Consider the following 25,510-nt stretch of genomic DNA (forward strand, 5'->3'; position numbering starts at 1 on the left):
CTCTTATACCTAAACTCAATAAAAATTCTGAAAGACAGTTTTGTATGCAATTCACCAAAATGCGGTGGTCCTCTCGGGTGAGTGTAGCTGCCTTTCAAAGCAAAAAAGCACACTAGTTGTCCAACAACCCCGCAAAGGACGAGGTCTTACCTTACGGGAATGGCTTTAGGCACGGCGCTGACGTTATTTGGTTGGTACTTGAGCTTGTCTGCCTGTACAGAGAACGTCTCCATCGTGCTGTCAAATTCCGCGTGAGGCTGAGACGAGCCGTGTGCTTTTAAAACGGGCTGGGGAGAATTCTGGGGTTTCGAAGTCAACTCCGGCTTGGGCTGATTCTCATCTGGCAGGAGGTTGTGGTTGAACTTGGGGCTTTCAAACTTGCGTTCAAACGGCCGGGCGGCACTTGTGTAAGGTTTCGTTGTGAAGCGGTTGTAAGCCGGGGTGACAGTTTTGGAGATGGGTTCTGTCCCGTTTACCGGCCCTTTGTCGGGGAAGCTTTTCTGAGGGAAGTAGGTGGACTGCACGGTGTCCTCTCGGCTGGAAGACCGGAACGTGGCTGGCTTGTTCTGAGAGGGCAGAGGGTCAGGCTTGGGCACAGTGGCATTCTGGAACTCTGACACCGAGTTGACTGGAGGGAGAAATGCAGATGGGATCACAACAGGATTAACCTTGCCAAGTGGTCTGCAGACAGCATTGCGTGAATTTATATCCTGCCCTCCCAGCCGAAGCAGGCTCAGGGGGGCTCACAGCAATAAAACAATAAGAACAAATAACCATTTAAACCATTCATCAGTTGTAGGATTTGACAGTTAAAACAAATTAAACAATAAACAATTAAAAATTTTTGGTGTTAGTGCCATTACTTTCCGGTGTCACTCAGCCCTCTTGGGTATCTCCTCTTATGCTACTATAAATACAGCTGAAATAATGTTATCTTGCAGGCCTTGCAGAATTGGGCGAGGTCCCGCAAGGCTCTTAATTCTTCCGGAAGTTGGTTCCACTTAAGTTTATTTTGGCAATAAGAAGGCGACTCTCCTGTGGGCAGACAGCAATAGCACAGCAGGTGGGTCCTCAAAGCAGTGCCCGTGGGCAACGTGATGCCTACCGGCACCTTCCCTGGTGCCCACCAAATGCGTTTAGAAAGCGGGCAGGGCTAGATAGAGCTTTTGGCCTGGCTGAATGGCTGTGCAGATTAAGAGGCATCCTGTTCAATGGACAGTCCTCACTGAAATGGCAGAACCACCCCCCTTCCCCCTTAACCATCTCTCTGCCACCAAACCTGAAACTTTGACAACCTCCAGCTGTGCTCACCAGGTGGCCCATGGGAAGGTGCTTGTGGAAGGCCTTGATCTTTGTCTCCCTGTCACTGCTGAGGGAGCATCAGATGATGTGGCTGGATCCCAAAGGGTATTCGCCTGTTGGCCTGACCCTACGGCATGGATGGCAAGTGCAGGGCCTCTTAGGTTTATTTTGGCAAAAAGATCTACATAGGGCTGCATTTACTTGTAGTAGTAGTAGCAGTGGAGGAAGAGAAGGAGGAGAGTCTTGGAGCGGCCCTTACAACCTCCTTCCCTTCCTCTCCCCACAACAGACATCCTGTGAGGTAGGTGGGGCTAAGAGACCTCACCCAGAACGGCTCTTGAGAGGAACAGCTCTGTGAGAGTTATGACTGGCCCAAGGTCATACCAGCAGGTGCTGGAATGGCCTTGGGTCAGCCATGGCTCTTGCAGAGCTGTCCTTGAAAGGGCAGCTTCCGTGAGAGCTCTCTCAGCCTCACCCCCATCTCACAGGGTGTCTGTTGTGGGGGAAGGAGACTGTAAGCCGCTCTAAGACTCCGATTCAGAGGTAAGAGCAGGGTATAAATCTACGGTTATCTTCTTCTTCAGTGCTCACTTGCGCAGTCAAGTACCGCACATGCACAGACCTATGTGGGCCTGTGCAGGGACCACAATGATGAGCACATTTATAGGGGGACTGATCGCAATCAACTGCAGTGAAATGCATTTGTAAGCCGGGCTGAGGACTTCGAGGCCAGAAAGGTGGCACGTAAAACCTTTGCAATAAATATGAATAAAATATTCCCTGCACAACAGCGTGCAACATGAAACGAAACAAAATGATTTCTACGCTCTGTGAGAAATCTTACCTTCAGGAAGTGTGGGTTTGGGCTGGAGAGACACAATTGGGTTATTAATGGACTGAGGCTGTGTGTACTGCACTGGGGGCACGGGGGGAGGCGGAGTCACTTGCGGGACCGGCTCGTAGCGCTTTTCGGCCACGCCTCTGTCCAAAGGCTCCACGTCTATGGACTTCCCCCTGCAGAGAAAGACGGGAAGAGGAGCAGGTCAGCTTCAGATCTGTACTGCTTGGGTGTTTATTCCAGTTGCTCTCCCCTATGGGCCTTTCTGAAAGGCCATGATGCTCTGGACAATTCTTTAATACAATTTGTACCATGGAACTATCTCTGCTCTGCCAAGAGAAAGGTAACACCAACAGAAAGGTTTTTGGTAAATGTTGCTTTGGTAAATGGACACACCCGTTGTGTGCTCAAGCAGAGAAATGGGGCTCAGGTGCTCCTGTAGAAGACGGCTGAAAGAACTCCACCTTTGTGGAAGAAACAGACCCAACTTGGTTCTCTGAGTTGTTAGCATAAACTCTGTAACCATCCAGAAATAGGGATATTAAAAAACACAAGAGGATTTCAACAACACCGATCGGTTAGAAAGGTTAGTAACACAAAGCAGTGGGAAAGTCAAACAACGCAGATGACATCTGAGTGTATTTTATGGGTGTAACCACGGGGAGGGGGGGGGGGGTTGTTTGTTTATTTGGAATTGCCCATTTTGCTTGTAAAGTAAGAGGGGGAGCAATTTAAAAAACCAAAATCTATGAACTGCCATTCAATTAGACCCCCTTCCTGCCATTCAATTAGACTCCCAAATCTGGACCACCTCTAGCATGAACCTAAGATCTGTTTTTACATCGAACATCCAGCGGGAACAGCAGAATAGTAAAACTTAATATAAAACAGAATAGGCAGCTACCCCTTTTATTAAACAGATTACCATCTAAAGCACTTGAAATGTTTCAATATTTTTATGATTTTATGTTTTATTTAATGTATTTTTATATTTCATGAACGTGCAAGCTGCACTGAGCACGATTTGGCAGGGAAGGTGGGATAGAAATCGAAACAAATAAATAAATACACTCAAACTTCAGGAATCTACACCGTCATCTCACCCAGAAGTGAAATAAGCTTCAACAAGCTTTATGTGCATCATTTTAAGCTAGTTAAAAACAAAAACTTCCAAAGGGGGTTTTTTTTGGACAATACATTCCCATTCTTTCAGGGCCATGCTTATTGTCAACGGCCAATACTTTCTCTCTTTTTTTGACCCAGGTTAAAGTTTTGAATGCTGCTCCATGTTATCTGCACATAACGCCTATGAGAGAACATGACAGAAAAGAGAGAGAAAAAACAACCTTGAGAACAACCTCACATCAGTGGGGGGTTCTTACCACTTCACGCTCCTTTTCAAGTAGCCATAGCTAGCGTAAGAGCCAAGAGATCTACGTGGCGGCAAAGCGATATGGCAACAGAACAGAAGAGAAAAGGGTCATTCTAGCTTAAGCGCGTTTCTTTCAGCGCAAGTCCTCCCTCAAGCGCAAAGACTTCTGCAGACCAGCGGAACCCAAACTAAGCGCCAGAACACTGAGGACTAGCCTAGCAGGAGCAGAAATCTGCCTTGCAAAATTAAACCAGATTAAATGCCCCACTCCTCCACATACAGCCACAGCTGGGTGACCTTGGGTCAGTCACAGTTCTCGAAGAGCTGTTCCATCAAGACTAGTTCCTGTCAGAGCTCTCTCAGCCCCACCTGCCTCACAGGGTGCCTACTGCGGGGAGAGGAAGGGACTGCCATTCTGAGACTCTGTGAAGGGTGGGATATAAATCCACTCTGCTCTTTTCTTCTTCTTTATGTTTCTTTTATTTAAAACATTTATTAGTCACCTTTCTGAAGGAGGAGGAGATTGTATTTATACCCCGTGTCCTTCACTTGGAGTCTCAGAGTGGCCTCCAACCTCCTTTCCCTTCCCCTCCCCACAACAGACACCCTGGGAGCTAGGAGGGGCTGAGAGAGCTCTGCCAGAAACTGCTCTTGAGAGGAACAGCTCTGAGAGTTAAGACTGACCCAAGGTCATACCAGCGGGTGCAGGTGGAGGACTCAAGGTGGCTTACAAGAACTCAAGATGGCTTACAATGTAATAATAAAATGCCACACAATACACAGAAAACCACTAATTGAAATCTGTGATTTAGAGCTGCCAGTAGACAGAAAAGGCAGTTAAAGGCCACCAGCTGGCTGCAGCCCCTTCCTGGAGCGTAGCCCCCGTTTTCCCCAGAGACAGGCAGATGCAAAAATGTCCCAGTCTTCCAAGATGGAGGAAATGTGTGCAGGTTAGTCCAGGGGCACGCCTGGAGCTGAGGAAGCCTGATCTCTGTGAACAGGGCCATGGCAACCAGGCAGAGGAGAATGTGTGAGACAACACTGATATGGCAGGAAAGACGCCTGACTGTTCTCTGGGGAGCAAACAAAGAATTTATGTGCGCAAGAACACAGCCGCTTTTCACTCATGCCCAACACAAAAAAAGCGTGTGCCTGAGGTGCAGTGATGGATGTTAGGTTGGGGAGCCCTTGCGGGAAGATGGCAGGTTAGACACAGTCAGTGATGGTTTTGGGATGATACAACTGCGCACTATATTTTGGTGTGGTGCTGAAGTGTGCAGACTCTGAACTGGGAGAACGGGGTTGGATTCCCCACTCTTCCACTTGCAGCTGCTGGAATGGCCTTGGGTCAGCCATAGCTCTCGCAGGAGTTGTCCTTGAAAGGGCATAAGAACATAAGAGAAGCCATGTTGAATCAGGCCAATGGCCCATCCAGTCCAACACTCTGTGTCACATAAGAACAGAAGAGAAGCCATGTTGGATCAGGCCAATGGCCCCTCCAGTCCAACACTCTGTGTCACATAAGAACAGAAGAGAAGCCATGTTGAATCAGGCCAATGGCCTATCCAGTCCAACACTCTGTGTCACATAAGAACATAAGAGAAGCCATGTTGGATCAGGCCAATGGCCCATCCAGTCCGACACTCTGTGTCATAAGAACATAAGAGAAGCCATGTTGGGTCAGGCCAATGGCCCATTCAGTCCGACACTCTGTGTCACATAAGAACAGAAGAGAAGCCATGTTGGATCAGGCCAATGGCCCATCCAGTCCAGCACTCTGTGTCACACAGTGCCCCCCCCCCCAAAATACACACACACACACACACACACTGTGGCTAATAGCCACTGATAGACCTCTGCTCCATATTTTTATCTAACCCCCTCTTGAAGCCGGCTATGCTTGTAGCTGTGAGAGCTCTCTCAGCCCCACCCAACTCACAGGGTGTCTGTTGTGCTGTTGTGGAGGAGGAAAATAAATGAGATTGTGAGCTATTCTGAGATTTGGAGTGGAGGGCAGGATATAAATCCAATGTTATATTATTATTATTATTATTATTACTACTACTACATTGTAATATATAATGAGATAATTATACAACTCACAGCCCGGTTGCTAACAGGCCACGGCCCGGGACCGGGCCACGGCCCAGGAGTTGGGGACCCCTGCTTTAGACAACATGCTTGTCTTCAAGATGTTAACACATCACAGTACAGCGCCAAACAGCCCCAAGGCGATGGCTGATCCTTCAGGAAGGCTACTGAGAAGATGTGCATGAGATGGCTGCTGTTCCAGCCGCTGGAGAATCCCCAGAGGTGCTCTCATGGGTTCGCCATCCTTTCTCAGTGGTTCCCTCAACGCCAGGTGCGCAGAGGTCGTTCACATGCTTGCTCCTTAATGCTCAAGCGTTCAGTGCAACTTTCTTCTACCATGCTAGGCCTGGACAACCCCCCTCCCCGACTGACTGGGTGTGAGCCAAATGGCTCCCTCCTGACCACGGGATGGATGGTTCAGTTGGCTTAACAAAGCTGGCAATGAAGTCATGCCTAACTCTGTAGCATTCCCCAACTACTGGAATGAACCCGTGAAGCTGCTCCTGCTGAATCAGACCCTTCAAAGTCAGCCTTGTCCCAGGGTCTCGGGCAGAGGGTCTACCTAATCCTTTCAACTGGAGATGCTGCTGGGGATTGAACCTGGGACTCTCTGCGTGCCAAGTGGATGCTCCACCGACTGAGCCACAGCAGCAGCAGAAGACAATATTGGATTTATACCCCGCCCTCCACTCCGAAGAGTCTTAGAGTGACTCACAGTCTCCTTACCCTTCCTCCCCCACAAACAGACACCCTGTGAGGTGGGTGGGGCTGAGAGCTCTGACAGACTCTGCCCTTTCAAGGACAACTCCTGTGTTAGCTATGGCTGACCCAAGGCCATTCCAGCAGCTGCAAGTGGAGGAGCGGAGAATCAAATCCGGTTCTCCCAGATAAAAGAGCTCTGGCTGACCCAAGGCCATTCCAGCAGCTGCAAGTGGAAGAGTGAGGAATTAAACCGGTTCTCCCAGATAAAGAGCTCTGCCTGACCCAAGACCATTCCAGCAGCTGCAAGTAGAGGAGTGGGGAATCAAATCCGGCTCTCCCAGATAAGAGAGCTATGGCTGACCCAAGGCCATTCCAACAGCTGCAAGTGGAAGGAGTGGGGAATCAACCCGCTTCTCCAGATAAGAGAGCTCTGGCTGACCCAAGGCCATTCCAGCAGCTACAAGTGGAGGAGTGGGGAATCAAACCCCGTTCTCCCAGATAAGAGAGCTATGGCTAACCAAGGCCACTCCAGCTGGTGCAAGTGGAGGAGTGGGGAATCAAGTCCCGTTCTCCCAGATAAGAGAGCTCTGGCTGATCCAAGGCCATTCCAACAGCTGCAAGTGGAGGAGTGGGGAATCAAGCCAGGTTCTCCCAGATAAGAGAGCTATGGCTGACCCAAGACCATTCTAGCAGCTGCAGGTGGAGAGTGGGGAATCAAACCCGGTTCTCCCAGATAGGAGAGCTCTGGCTGACCCAGATAATTCCAGCAGCTGCAAATGGAGGAGTGGGGAATCAAATCCCGTTCTCCCAGATAAGAGAGCTCTGGCTGACCAAGGCCATTCCAGAGCTGCAAGTGGAGGAGTGGGGAATCAAACCAGTTCTCCCAGATCAGAGTCCGCACACTTAACCACTACACCAAACTGGCTCTCCCTACACCAAACTGGCATGAAACGATCCTGCAAGTAGAACATTACAGCTTTCACTCATCCCCTTATGTGCTAGCTTTCTACCCACAGGGAAGACTCTGTGTTTTAAATGACAGAGTATGCAAGCAAGGCATCCCCCCCTCTCCTAAATCTTACTCTGCTCCAGCCTATAAAATGGCCAGAATTTCATAAGAAGAAAAAAGCTTGCTTAACTATGTCTACCAGCAGAGGGAAGAATGCACTGCTATTCCAAGTGGACTCAGACCTGCCTAAGCCTGCTGACTTCAATGGCTTGAAAGAGCATAAACTCTACTTTGGCTCATGCTATAAGAAGTCTAGAGGCAGCAAAAGAACAGAGCAACAGAGTTTTATTCCTGAATAACCCCCTTGGAAGAACCACCACCATGGGGGGCCATGAAAGCTTATGCTGGAATCCAACTGTCTTCAAAGGTGCCACAAGACTGTGTGCTTCTGCTGCAATGGACGAACATGGCTACTCCTACTTTAGCAGGAAAATGGATTTGCTCCTTCCAAATACACCCAAATCCTGTTTGATATGCTCAGCGCTGTGGGCAGTGCTCCATCCAGGAACAGCAGATGGCGCCATTGCAAAACAGAGCACATCAAAGCGGCAGAAGTGACCCAGAAAGCTCTGGAGGTGTGCGTTAAGTTTGCTACGGCACAAAGAGGAGAATCAAAAGCTCGGTGAAGCTTAACGGAACACTGCAGCAGCAAAGCCCAGGTTGTGCCAGGCTTTAAAGGCACATATCAGAGTTACAAGCAGCTAAGAGAAGAATTATCCAGGAGCTGGGTTAGCTAGCCTTGAAGCAAAGACGGACGGCTACCAACTGGGGTAGCCAATCTCTAGGTAGGACCCAGCACGCTCTAGAACAGGGGTGGCTGGACTTGTTCAATTTAAGAGCCGCACAGAATAAATGTGGTTGCCAACATCAACTATCAGGTGTTTGAGAGAGGAAGGAAGGAAGGAAGGAAGGGAAGGAAGGAAGGAAGGAAGGAAGGGAGGGAGGAGGGAGGAGGAGGGGAGGGAGGGAGGGGGAAGAGAGAGAAAGAAAGAAAGAAAGAAAGAAAGAAAGAAAGAAAGAAAGAAAGAAAGAAAGAAAGAAAGAAAGAAAGAAAGAGAGAGAGAAAGAAGGAGAGAAAGAAAGAGAGGAAGAAAGAGAGAAGAAGAGAAGAAAGAAAGAAAGAAAGAAAGAAAGAAAGAAGAAAGAAAGAAAGAAAGAAAGAAAGAAAGAAAGAAGAAAGAAAGAAAGAAAGAAAGAAAGAAAGAAAGAAAGAAGAAAGAAAGAAAGGGGAGGAAGGGAGGGAGGGAGGAAGGAAGGAAGGAGGGAGGGAGGGGAGGGCGGGGAGGAAGGAAGGAAGAAGGTAAGAGGGAGGGAGGGAGGGAGGGAAGGAAGGTAGGTAGATTGGAGGAGGGAGGAAGAAGTGGAAAGAAAGCAACTTTAATGTTACATGCATTCTCTGGCTGGCTTGGCAGAATGATTTAAAGAAACAACTGCCTTCTCCAAGCCAGTCGATGGGCAAATGGGATTTTGAGAGCCACACAAATAGGTGTGAAAGAGGCACATCTGGCTCCCGAATGACACTGATCTCCAGCTGATAGAAAGCAGAAAATCCTTGCAGAAAATCTAGACCTGAGTCCAGAAGTACCCAAGAGACCAAGGCGGCTTCCAAGAGGCAAAGCTCCCTCTGTCAGATATGAGTTGGGAGTGGAGATCTCCGAATCCTTCTACCCACTCAGGAGCTGGGAGGAGGGTTGTAAAGAACGCTTGTAAAAGATGTGAAGCTACAACGCGTCTTGCAATCAGAGCAGAGGAGAAACACTCAACGGCAGAACTGGGCACCGCTCTCGGAAGCTCGCACTCTGAAAATCTTCTTGGTCTCGAAGGTGCTGCTGGACTCGAATCCAGCTCTTTGACTGAAGGCCGACACCCCCTGCCCTCTGCCCTCCTGGAGAAAATGGCAGCTTTGGAGGGGGGGGGGTGGAATCCACTGCATTGTAAGTTACTGAAGTCCCTCTTCCTCCCGAACACTCCAACCCCCAAATGTCCAGCCTGGAGTTGGCAACCCTAAGGCAAAGGGCTTCCATTAGGGCCTGTCACCTAAATGGATATTATTGCTACTTTTCTGTCCTTCCCATCCATCCGAGCAGCTCTTGAATCTCACAGCTGCCCTTCTGACTGAAGCAGGGGGTCTGACCAGCACACCAAGCCCTTCACCACCTTCATGAGACTCCAAATGCTCTAAAATAAGAACGCTTTTGTACAACCGACCAGGTTTTGTTTCTCAGGGGACACAGGAGGTGGCAGCAGCTACAAGTGGGCATTGGATAAGCATCTGGAGCAGAGGTCCATCACCGGCTATTAGCCACAGGGTATTGTTGGGACTCTCTGTCTGGGTCAGGGAAGCTCTGTATTCTTGGTGCTTGAATGGGCACAGTGAGAGGGCTTCTAGTATCCTGGCCCCACTGGTGGACCTCCTGTCTTTAATGTAATAAAAATGGCACCTGGGGTTTTTTTGGCCACTGTGTGACACAGAGTGTTGGACTGGATGGGCCACTGGCCTGATCCAACACGGCTTCTCTTATGTTCTTAGAGGTCCATCAGTGGCTATTAGCCACAGAGTATTGTTGGAACTCTCTGTCTGATCCAACATGGCTTCTCTTATGTTCTTATGTGACACAGAGTGTTGGACTGGATGGGCCACTGGTCTGATCCAACATGGCTTCTCTTATGTTCTTATGTGACACAGAATGTTGGACTGGATGGGCCATTGGCCTGATCCAACATGGCTTCTCTGATGTTCTTATGTGGCACAGAGAGTTGGAATGGATGGGCCATTGGTCTGGTCCAACAGGGCTTCTCTGATGTTCTTATGTGACACAGAGTGTTGGACTGGATGGGCCACTGGCCTGATCCAACAGGGCTTCTCTGATGTTCTTATGTGACACAGAGTGTTGGACTGGATGGGCCATTGGCCTGATCCAACATGGCTTCTCTTATGTCCTTATGTGACACAGAGTGTTGGACTGGATGGGCCATTGGCCTGATCCAACAGGACTTCTCTGATGTTCTTATGTGACACAGAGTGTTGGACTGGAGGGGCCATTGGCCTGATCCAACGTGGCTTCTCTTACTTTCTTATGTTCTTAGGGGAGCTGTTGGCTGCAATCCACGTATTTCTGCTGGAATCCATTCAGCGTAAGATGCTGCCGAAGCGGAGGCATTGCCAAAGCAGAGACGAGGAAGGGGTAAAAAGCCGCGCCCCGAGACCAGAGCCTTACTTGGAAGAGTAGTTGCTGTAGTTGAGCTGATTATGGAGATGGACTGGCTTCGCAGGCTCCGGGTGGTGGCTGGGGGGGACCTGCGCCCCGGCAGGCTTGTTCTCGTAGCTCCGGCGGTCAAAGTAGGAGAGCTGCTTGCGATAGTACTCCTCGTCCTCCTCGGGGTCGTAGTGGTTGGGCCCGGACGATGTCCTCGGGGGGCTTCGCTTGAGGTCTCTGCGGTTCTGGGGCCCTGGAAGCCAAGCAGGAAGAAGAAGAAAGGTCAGAGGCAGCACCCCCAGAGGGGCTCGCCCAAGAGGCGTGCTTTGTAACCCAGAGCCCAACAGCAGTTACGTAAACTGTGCTTGTACAGTTTGGGGGTCTTTTAGCCCTTTTCCTCCAGTCTTCTCAAAAGAGCTCTAGAAGACTCAGAGCTTTTACGAATGGGAACTGCAATATTTATCCACCTAACTCCCATCAGCTGCATTTTCGGCAATTACCTGTAAGCTGGTTTGTCATGTTCGTACTGGTTTTGAGAGACTGGCTTTGGAACGCTTGCTGGGGTGATGTTCGGTTTAGGCGCAAGTTCCGGAGGCTGCTGGAGACAAAGGCAGATACAAAATCAAAATGGTGCCAGGAATTTTAAACTGCGCCATCTCAGCATCCTCTGGGCGGCTTCAGGCAACCCCACAGAGAGCTCACATTCGACCGGTGCTTCACCAGCTGCATTGGCTCCAGCCTATGGACCAAATCAGGTTCTGGTGTGAACCTTTAAGGCCCTAAATGGTCTGGGACCAATGCACCTATGGGACCGCCTCTCCTGGCACACCCCCAGAAGAGCACTATGCTCTGGAGAGAAGACCCTTCTGGTGAACTCCGGCCCGAAAGATATCCGGCTGCTCTCAAGCAGAGGCAGGGCCTTTTTGGTACTGGCCTGGTGGAACTCTCTGCCTAATGACATCCATGCCCTGCAGGAAAGAGTACAGTCCTGCAGGGCCCATAAGGCAGCGATGATCCACCAAGCCTACGACTGAGGACCACAGCCATGCCTGGGAGGCCATGCCGGAGGCAGAATTTGTCGCTTCCAATGTTTAGTCTGCAATTTTAGATTTTATATATTTCAATTTGGTTTTAACTGTTGATTGTCTTCTCCTAGGATGGAACCCACCCTGAGCCTGTTCTACAGGAAGGGGGGGGGGCTATAAAACAAACAAACAGATAAATAAATAAAATAAAACAGCTGGTTTCTATTGAGCCTGGTCTCTCCTTTTCCTCTCCTCTTCCCACACAGGGTAAGGACACAGTTGGTCCCTCCCAAGCACCATCTGCAATTAGTTGTTGTAATCAATTATTGTACGTATTACTGTTTTACCCGTTTTTAATTTTGATTATGTGTTCACTGACATGTTGTTCCCCACCCTGAGCCCTGCACAGGGGAGGACGGTCTGTAAGTCCAACTAATAAATGAATAATAAGCTGGGAAGACAGCCCAGCCAAAATTAGCCACCTTACTAGGAGAGAAGCTTCAGACAAGCGCTTAACTCTCCCCACCGAAACGAACTCGGCCGAAGGGCTGAACATTCGCTGAACTATTTCCGACGGTTCGGTATTTCTACAGCATTTTAAGGACTTCACATATATTACCCTCACGGCAATACCATAAGCCAGGCCAGCATTACCTCCCAAGTCATATTCATGGGTGCACTAAGGTCAGATACACGGAGGTCTGGCCCATGCGCCAGACGGCTGCACTGTATCAGTTCTCCAGTGCAGCAAGACTGCCTCTGAACACTCGCAGGTTAGCCAGGTTAGCCGAATCTCGTCAGATCTCAGAAGCTAAGCAGGGTTGGCCCAGGCTAGTATTTGGGAGGCTGACCTCCAAGGAACACGAGGGTCATGACGCAGAGGCAGGCAATGGCACACCACCTCTGAAACGTCTCTTGCCTGGAAAACAAGTCTCGCTCGCCACCTAGTGGTGCGGAACGTTAGAGGAGCTAGAATTTCTAGCTGCCAGACCATCTTAGGATCTCCTGGCTATGCTACAGACACTGCCTAACAACAACAATAACAATAATCTTCAAATTACACCAATTCCCCCCATTGTGAGGTTGTATCCCTCATCCTCTAAAAGGTCCAGTGTCAGTAACACCCTTAAAGCCTTAGGAGAATATGTAACTATCATAGAATTACAAAGTTGGAAGGGGCCCCACCGACCATCCAGTCCAACCCCCTGCATCGAACAAGAAGACCTGGAGCATCCCCGACAAGTCATCATCCAGCCTCTGTTAGAATACCTTCAAGGGGATTTGAACTACAGGGGAAGTTTTTAACAGTAAGAGCACTTCAGCTTAGGCATTAGTGGTGAGAAATGCTGCCAAGCTGCAGCAGACTACACCAGACTGGCTCTCACAGACTTATGGTGACCCAGTAGGGCTTTCAAGGCAAGGGACAACTAGAGGTGGGTTGCCTTTGCCTTCCTCTGGGCAGCAGCCCTGGACTTCCTTGCTGCTCTCCCACCCCAGCGGCTGGGTCTTGAGGAGGAGGGCCGGAAGGGCTGCATCACGGCTTAGTTCTTGTGGTCCCTTTCTTACATGCTCAGGGAAATGCTGATGGCCACACTGGGGTCAGGCAGCAGTTATTCTCCAGGCCACTTTGGCCAGGGATCATGGAGGGTTTTTTCCCCCTTTTTTCCTTTTGTCATCTCGTGGGCGTGAAGCAGGAGTCACTGGGTGTGTATGTAGGGGGAGGAGCTTGTGAGTTTCCTGCATCATGCGGGGGCTGGACAAGATGACCCTGAAGGTCATAAGAACATAAGAGAAGCCCTGTTGGATCAGGCCAGTGGCCCATCCAGTCCAACACTCTGTGTCACATAAGAACATAAGAGAAGCCCTGTTGGATCAGGCCAGTGGCCCATCCAGTCCAACACTCTGTGTCACATAAGAGAAGCCATGTTGGATCAGGCCAGTGGCCCATCCAGTCCAACACTCTGTGTCACATAAGAACATAAGAGAAGCCATGTTGGATCAGGCCAATGGCCCCTCCAGTCCAACACTCTGTGTCACATAAGAACATAAGAGAAGCCATGTTGGATCAGGCCAATGGCCCATCCAGTCCAGCACTCTGTGTCACAGAAGAACATAAGAGAAGCCCTGTTGGATCAGGCCAATGGCCCATCCAGTCCCACACTCTGTGTCACACAATGGCCAAAAATATATATAGACACAGTGGCTAATAGCCACTGATGGACCTCTACTCCATATTTTTATCCAATGCTGGCTATGCTTGTAGCCGCCACCGCCTCCTGTGGCAGTGAATTCCACGCGTTAATCACCCTTTGAAGGACTTCCTTTTATCCCTTCTAACCTGACTGCTCAGCAATTTCATCGAATGCCCACGAGTTCTTGTATTGTGAGAAAGGGAGAAAAGGACTTCTTTCTCTACTTTCTCCATCCCAGGCATAATCTTCCAACTCTAACTCATAACCTTCCAACTCTAGGATTCTATGAAGTGCCAGCCCTACTTAGCTTCTGAGATCTGAGGAGATTTGGCTAGCCTGGGCCACCCAAGTCTTGGCCTTAGATAATGTTTCAGAAAGACACACTGCGAAGTCTAGATTCGACTGGTAACAGGAGTACCCACGTATCCTGTCTATTTCCTCTGCCTGTAAGAATTCAAGACAGTGTCAGGCAACGCAAGGGGGTCACACCGCGCAGTTACTAAGAAGCAGTTTCTCTACCTTGACTACCGGGACTTCATTCGAGTCCTTTATTTTTTCCAGTGATGACGACCTTTTGTTTTCAAACATTTTAACCCTCGTGAGAACCGACTGCGGCTTCATGGCTGGGTCATCTTCTTCTTCCGCTGGTTGCGTAGGCAGTGGTTTACTGTTGGAAGGCAGAACTTCTGGTTTGCTTTGCGGCGGAAGGGAAGGATGTGCCCCAGCAGCGTTGTGGGAAGGCTCATACTGTCCGACTTTAGCGGTGAACCCTTGCGGTAGAGCCGGCTCGTAGCCTCTGGGCTGCGACTCGTAGTAATGCTTCGGTTCAGGAGACCTGGGCACGGTGGAGGCGTAGGCGGGTGTCTCTGCTTTGTATCTTCCGTGAGCATCATACCCGGCGGCGGACTGTTCCTCGTATCTCAGCGGTGGAAGGCCAAAATTTTTGGAGGCATGCTCGTAGCGGGGCCTGCTGTCGTAAGCTGCCACAGAAGGCGGCTCTTCGAAGCGAGGTTGTGCTGGGAAATAGCCTCTGCGGTCTGTGCTCTCTTCTGCATTTTGCCGGGGATCAAAGTCTCTAGGCGGCTGGCTGTCATACGGCCTGGGCTGGTAGGGCTGCTTTTCGTCATAGTATGCCCAGTGGTCGTCATACGGAGGTACACGCTCCTCGTACTGAAGGCGAGGGTCGTAGCCACGAGGGAACTGGTCTACATAGTTTGTGGACTCATACCTGTACCCCAAGGCCTCGTAATCTCTGCTGGGCTGTTTGTCCGGGTACTGGCCTTGCGGTTCGTAGGCCAGACTAGACTCCTTGTCCTGCCGTTGCGCCGCGTGCCCATGCGCCGGCGGTTTCAAGATGTAGTTCTGCCTTGGTGGTTCCTCGTTGAGGTACGGCTCTTCGTTGACGTAGGGGTCCTTCCTGTACATCTGTAGGGAAATCACAGGTCTGCTTCAAGCATGCGAAGAGCTGGGAACATTAATGGCTAAAATGCAGCAAGACGGTTTTTTTAAATAAATCAACATTTCACCCCTTCTCCAAATCAAGGCTCTTATAAAACACCTGGATGGCACAGGTCATTATTGCTGAGAATTCAGTGGGTTGATAAATTTAAGATAAGTCTAGAAGCACATACAGCCAGCACTGCAAGAACTGCGCTGCCTGTCAATAGTATACCAGATTCGCTACAAGGTGCTGGTTATTACCTTCAAAGTCCTTTATGGCTGAAAACCTGCATACCTGAGGGACCATCTGTCCCCACATGTTCCCCAGAGGGTACTCAGATCGGGAACTCAACATCTCTTAGTGATCCCCGGGCCGAGAGAGGCGAGTCTGACGGCTACCAGGGATCGCTCCTTCTCAGTAGCGGCTCCCCACTGGTGGAACCAGCTGCCGGAAGAGGTTAGGGCCTCGCGGGACCTCGCCCAGATCCGCAAGGCTTGCAAGACAGTACTTTTCCAGCTTGCTTTCAGCTGACGTTGAGATTGTAACAGCAGGAGGAATCTTCTAGGGGATACTGACGCCATCGGATCCGAACAACATCAGACTGCTACTAGAGCCAACTGTTTTTAAATTGCTTTGAATTATTTTAAATGCAATGGATTGTAATATGATGATTGCTGTAAGCCACCCTGAGCCTGCCTCGGCGGGGAGGGCGGGGTATAAATTTAATAAAACCCTAAAACCTAAACCTGGAACCATGGTTCTCGCTGGAGGGGTATGTCCACCCAAAGGACACTTCTCATCTTCCTTGAGAGAGCTGATAGCAAATTTGAGCTAGATCTCCCCCCCCCCTTTTAAAAATTTACTTAACTTATACCCTGACTTTCTCTCTAATGCACGGGTCCCCAACCCCCGGTGTGTGGACTGGTACCAGTCCGTGGCATGTTAATAACTGGGCCCTGAGTTGTATAATTATTTCATTATATATTACAATGTAGTAGTAGTAATAATAATAATACATTGGATTTATATCCTGCCTGCCACTCATAATCTCAGAGTGGCTCACAATCTCCTTTATCTTCCTCCCCCACAACGGACACTCTGTGAGGTGGGTGGGGCTGAGAGAGCTCTCCCAGAAGCTGCCCTTTCAAGGACAACTCTGTGAGAGCTATGGCTGACCCAAGGCCATGCCAGCAGGTGCAAGTGGAGGAGTGGGGAATCAAACCCGGTTCTCCCAGATAAGAGTCCGCACACTTCACCACCACACCAAAATAAAGAGCACAATTGTATCATCCCAAAACCATTTTGTCTTCCACAAAACCGGTCCCTGGTGCCAAAAAGGTTGGGGACAACTGCTCTAATGGGAACCCAAAGCGCCTTACATCATTATCTCCTCTGTTTTATCCTCACAACGACCCTGTGAGGTAGGTGAGGTGGAGTGTGTGTGGCTGGCCCAAGGTCACCCTTCAAGCTTCCATGGCAGAGTTGGGGTTCGAACCTGGATTTTCCAGATTCTGGTACAACTCTTTAACCGCTACACCATGCTGACTCTCCACCACAATTTGGTGGCTTTAAGCTCCTTGTGTTTGGGATGCCAAGGCCAACTGAATACTTCTATGTGTGCATGCGTGTGCTGGTTTCTGTTTTCTTCCTTTAGTAAAATTTCTCCCGCATCTGGCCGTTCCCACCTCAAAACGTGAACATTCGGTAAAGATTACAATGGCTTCGTTTTTACGAATTTTAAGATTTGTTCGAGAATCTTCAGCAAAGTCTGAAAACACTCCGGTGACGAACATACTAAACAACTGGGAGTCGTCTTTCTTAATCACAGGCAGGCCATAAAGCAGAGGTAGATTTGGAGGACAACTCGTGTTGCCCCAAAAGTCACATTAACTTCCCAGATTAAAAGAAAAGCCACGTGCTCATTCAAAAAAATTAAACAAAAGCTTTGAAATGAAATGAGTTTGCAACTTCTGATTTGCACGTTTGGATTTCCCACAGAAGAATTAACCGAGCTCATGCAAACCCAAAATAAGAAGCTAAAATTATTTGTTAAGATTCTCTTTTGTCAGCCGTGTGCATGCGCAGAGAATCAAGACGGCAGCATTAGCAAGGGGGGGGGGGCAAAGCAAATTATGATCCCGTGTGAGCTCTCGACGGGGTATAGTGAAAACAGGCCATGCGAAGGTACCTTTGCTGGGTCTATGTGTGCTGCAAGGACGGCGGCTCTGGATCTCTTAGCAATATATGAGGCGCCTCCGTGCCGGGCGTTCTTAGGGGACCGGCTTGCGACTGGAAAGAGTTGTAAGGAGCCAGGCCCGGCTCCTCCAGTCTGACATTAGTGAGGGCTTAGACTGGGGCGGACGGTGGAAGTTGAGGAAGCCGTAGGGCTTGGTTCTGGCGACGGGGGAAGGTAGGGGCTGCAGGTGACGCTTCTGCTTTCTGTGGAATGTTCAAAATATATAGGGTTTGTCTTCTTTACAGTCTAGTCTGCCAGTTTACAATAGCACAAGATCTAACTTTCAGGGCAAATAGGGTCATGCACAAAGTCTTCTAACGGCGCGTTCTTTAGCAGACACACTCTCTGAGGACTGACGTGGATGTTCACAAGGTCGAATAAAAGCCCATCTGGTTCAGGCTGCCAGGAATAACTGCAAACGCTCCTGGAGCATCCTATAGAACCACCAGCAGAATTGGGGTGGGGAGGTGGGAGAAACAGACAGGCAAATCTCATGCGCATTCTTCTCCCAGCGCAGGATGCATGTGTGACTGAGATTACAAAAACTGCATAAGAAATGTTAAAATCCTTCTAAACCACAGCCCAAACCTAAACCAAGGGAACAGGGGGAGGATCAGATATTAAGCAAGAAAACCGCAAAGGAGATTCATTGGTAGATCTCCCAGAACGTCAACTAGTTAGATCCTGAAGTCTCTTTACTCCAAAACCCCCCCCAAACCCTCCCATATAGTTTCAGGAGGTTTAAGACAGGCACCGGTTGAGCAGTGCCTGTCTTAAACCCAGGCGACTCTATCCTGTGATTTGGTTATGGCTGAGCTTGCGGCAAGTATGGAGGATATGTCGGGTTCTCCCTCCCATAAAGATAGTTTTAGGTTCTGCAGCAGAAAAGCTAAATGCAGGTAAAGCAGCACCTCAGAGACTAACAGTTTTTTGGGGTACAGCTTGATATCTGATGACAAGGAGCTCTGAAAGCTTCTACCCCCAAAATCTTAGGGCTCTCGAAAGTACTACCGGACTTGAATTCAGCCAAGAAACTGGAGTTGAAGAAAAAGGATCTGGCCTAGAGTAAGGCACTACTAGCACTGCTCTGGCTAACATAAACTTTGCAGGACGCTGTACTCATAGGTCATAGGGTAAAACCTGCAGACACATATCTTCGGGACCATCTCTCCCCATATGTCCACCCCCTCCCCCCCCCGGCTCTGAGGTTTGCTGCTCAACATCTTCTCATAGTCCCTGGTGCTAAGGACACCTGGCTGGCTTCAACGAGGGCCAGGGCCTTTTTGGTTCAGGCCCCTACCTAGTGGAATGAGCTCCCGCTGGAGATCTGGGCCCTGCGGGACTTATCAAGGTTTCGCAGGGCCTGTAAGACAGGGCTCTTCCACCAGGCTTTTAATTAACCCAGCGGGCGTCCTCTGAAAGTCATCGCTTCCTCCAATAGTTCACCATTATGGTGTTACGTTATGCCCCTAGCCATCCCCCGCGTGCTGTTTATCACCTACGTCTGTAAGACTGTCTACTGAGCTGCTCCCGTTTTGTATTGTCTGCTTTTATGGTACTGTTTTAACTCTGTTGTTTTATTGTTGCGAGCCGCCCTGAGTCCGCTTGCGGGATAGGGCGGGGTATAAATCTAAAGATTAAACTAAATTAGATGTTCTCTCCTTACCGGTTGAGCAGTGCCTGTCTTAAACCCAGGCGACTCTATCCTGTGATTTGGTTGTGGCTGAGCTTGCGGCAAGTATGGAGGATATGTCGGGTTCTCGTGATGCACGCCCGACACGTTTTCTCTTACGGGTTCAGAGGACCGCGTGATGGCTGATTCGGGAGGTGTCCCCACCTCGTCGTTGAGTGTCTCGTCTAGCTCCTGGTCTGTGTAGGCCCCGCCTTCTGTGTCGGTGTCTTCGTAGTCAGAAGTATGCCTACTGTCCGTGCTGTACATGGAGTACTCGCTGCCTGGAGCCGACAGGTAGGACAGGCGGTCGTCATGGAGATCGAGGTCGTCGCTTGTAGCGCCGTCTGCCTGTGTCAAACATATTGGATTTTTATTGCCCCAGCTTGCAAATCGGTGACTCTTCCACCCCCAGGTTTCAAAATGATATTTTGAAATATCAATAACGGAACCATCAATGTTAATAGTAGAACTGATGCTACTGGCTATAGAAGCGCGATTAAATCTCCAAACGGAGAAATCCACACCTGGGACTTTCTGAAATGAATTTGCAGACTTTATGTACCAGCTAGTCAATCTTACAATGCATCGCTTATTCTGTAAGATGAGGAAAGGAAAGGTCCCCTGTGCAAGCACCAGTCGTTTCTGACTCTGGGGTGACTTTGCTTTCACAACATTTTCACGGCAGACTTTTTACGGGGTGGTTTGCCATTGCCTTCCCCAGTCATCTACACTTTCCCCCCAGTAAGCTGGGGACTCCTTTTACCGACCTCGGAAGGATGGAAGGCTGAGTCAACCTCGAGCCGGCTACCTGAAAACCCAGCTTCCGCCAGGGATTGAACTCAGGTCATGAACAGAGCTTAGGACTGCAGTACTGCAGCTTTAACACTCTGCGCCACAGGGCTCTTTCTATAAGATGAACACGGCTATAAACCCTCAACAGTGACAAAAATGTACAACCCAGACATTCATTACAAATCCAGTTTAGTACCAGATCAGTAAGACATACTTGATAAAGATTTGGTATTGAGTGGAAATGGAAGACTCAGGAATACAGAGGAATTGTTCATCTGCACCCACGTTCCCTGATTACTTTGGAAAAGCAAGTGTGGTTACCCACCGCAATTTGCAATTTGTGTTCAAGGTTCTGCAAGTTAACAACCCGTAAACATGCTGTCTGCATTACTTTTTAATTTGTCCTAGGTGTGAGATGTTTGATTATGTGTTGTATTGGGCATTATTCCCCTCTTCTGGACTGCTTTTTTGTCAAAGGCCTCAGAAGAACTTCTGTGCTGAGAAGCAGACAGTGAAATGGCAGGTGAAATTAAGACATAAATCAGGTCCACGCAGAGAGAGATGCTCAGGACAAGCCGCCCCAAATTGAACCGTGAATTCACGATTGCTTCTCAGGACAGATTTTTGAATCCCAATGAATCGCTGCCCTGAAAATGTCAGTTTGAGATAAAGCCACCCCACAACGACCCTTATATAATCCCTTATGAGCCAGCAGAAATTGCCAGTTGCTACTGGAAGGGCAGAGAGGGAGGGAGTGGATGGGTTTTAGGGCACAGCTGGGGGCAAAGTGGGCCTTCGTAGTGTACAATGGATCCCTTGTACAGGGACAAAATGCTGCAACCTCTGCTATTAGCAAAAACTACCCCTCTCCACTCCACACCAAACACTACCCCTCTCCACTCCACACCACACCACACACACACATGCAGCCCTGACCTGATAGCCCAAAATATTCTGATGTCATCACATATTTTGGAAACTAAACAGAGTTTGGCCAGCTCAACATCTGGAAGGGAGACTACCAAAGAGTACCAGGGTGTAACGTGGAGGCAGGCAACCAGCAAACCACTTCTACCTTGAAAACTCCACCAGGGGTCGCTATAAGTCAACTGTGACTTGATGGCAAAACACACCCATCCAAACACACATAGATCAATTGGAAAATTGGTCAGAACTCTATTCCAACCAAATTACTCATTTTTAGGTACTGTACTGACAGTAACGTTTACAGATCTGATCAGAAAGGACGAGCTGCATCTACTCAATACAGAAAGAAAAACCACCTTCTGTGTGAGTCCAGGCACCAAATCTGTGCTACCCATCAGCACCTGTTTCCTGCCCTTTCTTTTACAGAGATCGCATCTGCCCCTGTATATGCTAAGGTTATTCCAGGTGAATCACGCAACAAAACCCTCACTCATCTAGGATGCTCTACTTACACATGCGCTATGGCACAAAATCTTTGCTCTCTAAAAGGCTCTCCACTTGTGCATGTGCAATGGCACAAAACCCTCGCTCTCCAGGAGGCTCTCTCCTCATGCATGCGCAATAGCTTTCTACATGAGTATAGTGCAATGGCACAAAACCCTCACTCTCCAGGAGGCTCTCTCCTCACGCATGCGCAATAGCTTTCTACATGAGTATAGTGCAATGGCACAAAACCCTCACTCTCTAGGAAGCTCTCTCCTCACGCATGCGCAATAGCTCTCTATTTGAGTAGATCTGCAATGGCACAAAACCCTCACTCTCTAGGAAGCTCTCTCCTCACTCATGTGCAATAGCTTTCTACTTAAGTATAGTGCAATGGCATCAAGCCCTTGCTCTCTAGAAGGCTCTCTATTCATACGTGCGCAATAGCTCTCTACTTGAGTAGATGTGCAATGGCACCAAACCCTTGCTCCAGAGGCTCACACATGCAGAATAGCTCTCTACTTGAGTATGTGTAATGGCACAAAACCCTCGCTCTCTAGCAGGCTCTCAAACATGTGCAATAGCTCTTTAGTTATGTGAAATGGCACAAAATCCTCACTCTCTAGAAGACTCTCTACTTATGGATGAGCAATAGCTCCCTACTTGTGTATTCACAGTAGCAGCAAATCCAAAAGGCAGCACTAAAAAAGGGCAACTATAAAGGCTTTTGACTCAAGAGGTGGAGGCTCTGTGACTGGCCTGCAGGTCTTCTTGGCTGATCAGTCCCAAGTGAAGACAACTCATTTAACAGAGAGGTGAAGATTCTGATGGTGAAGATTTTGATTTTAAAACTGATTCTATAATTACGCTGTCGAAGGCTTTCACGGCTGGAGTCCATTGGTTGTTGTAGATTTTCTGGGCTGTGTGGCCATGGTTTTGCCACTGTGAGACCCGACGTTTCGCCAGCAACTGTGACTGGCATCCTCAGAGGTGTAACCCAGAAAACTGGAGTTACTTTTTGACCTCCAGTTTTGACCTCCAGAACTCCAGTTTTCTGGATTCCACCTCTGAAGATGCCAGTCACAGTTGCTGGTGAAACATCGGGTCTCACAATGCCAAGACCACGGCCACACAGCCCGGAAAATCTACAACAACCAACGATTCTATAATAGTTTGTCTGTGATTTGTGTATTGAATAGGAACTGCCTCGAGGGGAAAAAGTGAACTACAAATGCTTCTGAACACAGTTAAGTGTGGAAACGGAGATTGCATACCTTTCCTTCTGAAACCCACACCAACTGATTCTGTTGTTGCTGAATCGCTTCCTTGAGAGCACCATACCAGCCGTCATTCATCGAATTCAAGTTAATAGTAGCTAAAAACAAAATAAAGAGAGAGAGCATTGCAGCAATTTTGCTGAAGTCACAGCTACTGTTGAATTCAACATGGCACCACAAATTCCACAGCATCCAGAAGTCTGATGCTATGAATGTCTTATCAGAAACTAGCTTGGTTTTCCAGAGAGAAACACAACACAACAATATCACAACTTTAGTCTAATAACACTACTGTATCAAAACAGTGTCTCATTCAGAGGTCCTGACATGTTGGTGCTTTTGTCGGTTCCTTCCAGGTGCTCACCTGTGAAGAGGTGATGGTTGTTTTTCCGTAGCTTGTGGGCCCTCTCGTAGAGTTTCCTGGCACTTTTCCGAGATTCGGGGCAGAGCCTCATTCTCATGGTCTTGACGCCCTGCTTGGAATCCGGGTTCAAGAACACCACGATGGGGTACCACTGTGCGTAATTCAAACGGTCCACCGCATTCGGAGTGACGTCTAGCAAGGCATGTTTGTCCTGCAGGAACAGCGGGGGGAAGAAAACACTCACTCCAGCAGCAGGTGGGTCCAGCAGAACTAGGTTCTGAAGGTGCTTTAAAGAGGCAAAGTTTCCCTTAAGACGTGCATTGCATCATGTTTAAAAGCCGGCCCCCTTTAACCACTCCATTACAGTGGCAGTTTTGCATTTCTAGTTGGTCATGGGAGACCGAAAATCAGAGGTGGGCAAAGGAGTTCATTACCAGGAAGGAGAAAAGCAGAGGCATCCTGGCTGCTTGCCTCTGTGATTGTGCAGTCACAATAAGGCAAATAAGAACCAAGCTACATCATCATCATCATCATCATCATCATCATCATCATCATCGTTATTATTATTATTTTATTTATATTCTGCCCATTCCCCCATAGGAGCTCAGGGCACAGCACAACATAAATAATAACATCACAATAAAATAATATAATAGTAACAGTCAATTACAGTTTTCAATAGAACAAAAGAAGAAGAAGATGATATTGGATTTATATCCCGCCCTCCACTCCGAAGAGTCTCAGAGCGGCTCACAATCTCCTTTCCCTTCCTCCCCCACAACAGACACCCTGTGAGGTAGATGAAGATATTGGATTTATATCCCGCCCTCCACTCCGAAGAGTCTCCGAACGGCTCACAATCTCCTTTCCCTTCCTCCCCCACAACAGGCACCCTGTGAGGTAGATGAAGATATTGGATTTATATCCCGCCCTCCACTCCAAAGAGTCTCAGAGCGGCTCACAATCTCCTTTCCCTTCCTCCCCCACAACAGACACCCTGTGAGGTAGATGAAGATATTGGATTTATATCCCGCCCTCCACTCCGAAGAGTCTCAGAGCGGCTCACAATCTCCTTTCCCTTCCTCCCCCACAACAGACACCATGTGAGGTAGATGAAGATATTGGATTTATATCCCGCCCTCCACTCCAAAGAGTCTCAGAGCGGCTCACAATCTCCTTTCCCTTCCTCCCCCACAACAGACACCCTGTGAGGTAGATGAAGATATTGGATTTATATCCCGCCCTCCACTCCGAAGAGTCTCAGAGCGGCTCACAATCTCCTTTCCCTTCCTCCCCCACAACAGACACCATGTGAGGTAGATGAAGATATTGGATTTATATCCCGCCCTCCACTCCGAAGAGTCTCAGAGCGGCTCACAATCTCCTTTCCCTTCCTCCCCCACAACAGACACCCTGTGAGGTAGATGAAGATATTGGATTTATATCCTGCCCTCCACTCCAAAGAGTCTCAGAGCGGCTCACAATCTCCTTTCCCTTCCTCCCCCACAACAGACACCATGTGAGGTAGATGAAGATATTGGATTTATATCCCGCCCTCCACTCCGAAGAGTCTCAGAGCGGCTCACAATCTCCTTTCCCTTCCTCCCCCACAACAGACACCCTGTGAGGTAGATGAAGATATTGGATTTATATCCCGCCCTCCACTCCGAAGAGTCTCAAAGCGGCTCACAGTCTCCTTTCCCTTCCTCCCCCACAAAAGACACCCTGTGAGGTGGGTGGGGCTGAGAGGGCTCTCACAACAGCTGCCCTTTCAAGGACAACCTCTGCCAGAGCTATGGCTGACCCAAGGCCATTCCAGCAGGTACAAGTGGAGGAGTGGGGAATCAAACCCGGTTCACCCAGATAAGAGTCCACGCACTTCACCACTACACCAAACTGGCTCTCAAAATAGCCCGGCAGAACAATATGACGGTGCAGTAGGACTATGCAGCAAATGAGCGCAATAAGAAAGCACAGTAGAGGAGGCCAACCGATCTAATGGGCAGATGCCCGCCGCCTCACCCAAAGACCAGGACATGCACCTCGAGCAGTGCTCCCTCTAAGCTATGGAGTCTTGTGAGCAAAAATTCTACTTTGTGAGCTACTGGCATTAAAACTGTGAGTTACTGCATCAATTAGTTTGCTCTGGGGTCAATCTTCCTGAGCGAAGGCAAAAATGTGTGAGCCGGAGGCTAAAGAACAATGAGCTAGCTCTCACTAACTCAGCTTAGAGGGAACCCTGACCCCAAGGCTGTTTTGAGCCCATGAAGAAAAGCCTTGCTGGATCAGACCAATAGTCCCACTAGTCCAGCCTCCTGTCTCACACAGCGGCCAACCAGTTCCTCTGGAGGGCCAACAACAGGGCAGAGAGGCCGAGGCCTTCCCCTGAGAAGAACATCAGAAGAGCCCTGCTGGATCAGACCACTGAGGGTCCATCTAGTCCAGCCTCCTGTCTCACACAGGGGCCAACCAGTTCCTCTGGAGGGCCAACAACAGGGCAGAGAGGCCGAGGCCTTCCCCTGAGAAGAACAGCAGAAGAGCCCTGCTGGGTCAGACCAGGGAGGGTCCATCCAGTCCAGCCTCCTGTCTC

At 49.1% G+C, this 25,510-nt stretch overlaps 1 protein-coding gene across 1 annotated transcript in view; it reads right to left on the reverse strand.

Annotated features, from left to right (window-relative positions):
• TJP1 (tight junction protein 1) overlaps positions 1–25,510 on the reverse strand; it is a 327,881-nt gene that overhangs the window by 15,140 nt on the left and 287,231 nt on the right. Inside the window, 9 exon segments of the mRNA XM_060259910.1 lie at positions 151–628; positions 2,147–2,316; positions 10,533–10,708; positions 10,710–10,764; positions 11,012–11,106; positions 14,248–15,153; positions 19,072–19,425; positions 22,554–22,654; positions 22,921–23,131. Of these exon segments, the coding sequence (XP_060115893.1) occupies positions 151–628; positions 2,147–2,316; positions 10,533–10,708; positions 10,710–10,764; positions 11,012–11,106; positions 14,248–15,153; positions 19,072–19,425; positions 22,554–22,654; positions 22,921–23,131 (2,546 nt within the window).

The sequence above is a fragment of the Heteronotia binoei genome, chromosome 19 (genome assembly GCF_032191835.1).
Source record: "Heteronotia binoei isolate CCM8104 ecotype False Entrance Well chromosome 19, APGP_CSIRO_Hbin_v1, whole genome shotgun sequence".
Classification (NCBI taxonomy): domain Eukaryota; kingdom Metazoa; phylum Chordata; class Lepidosauria; order Squamata; family Gekkonidae; genus Heteronotia; species Heteronotia binoei.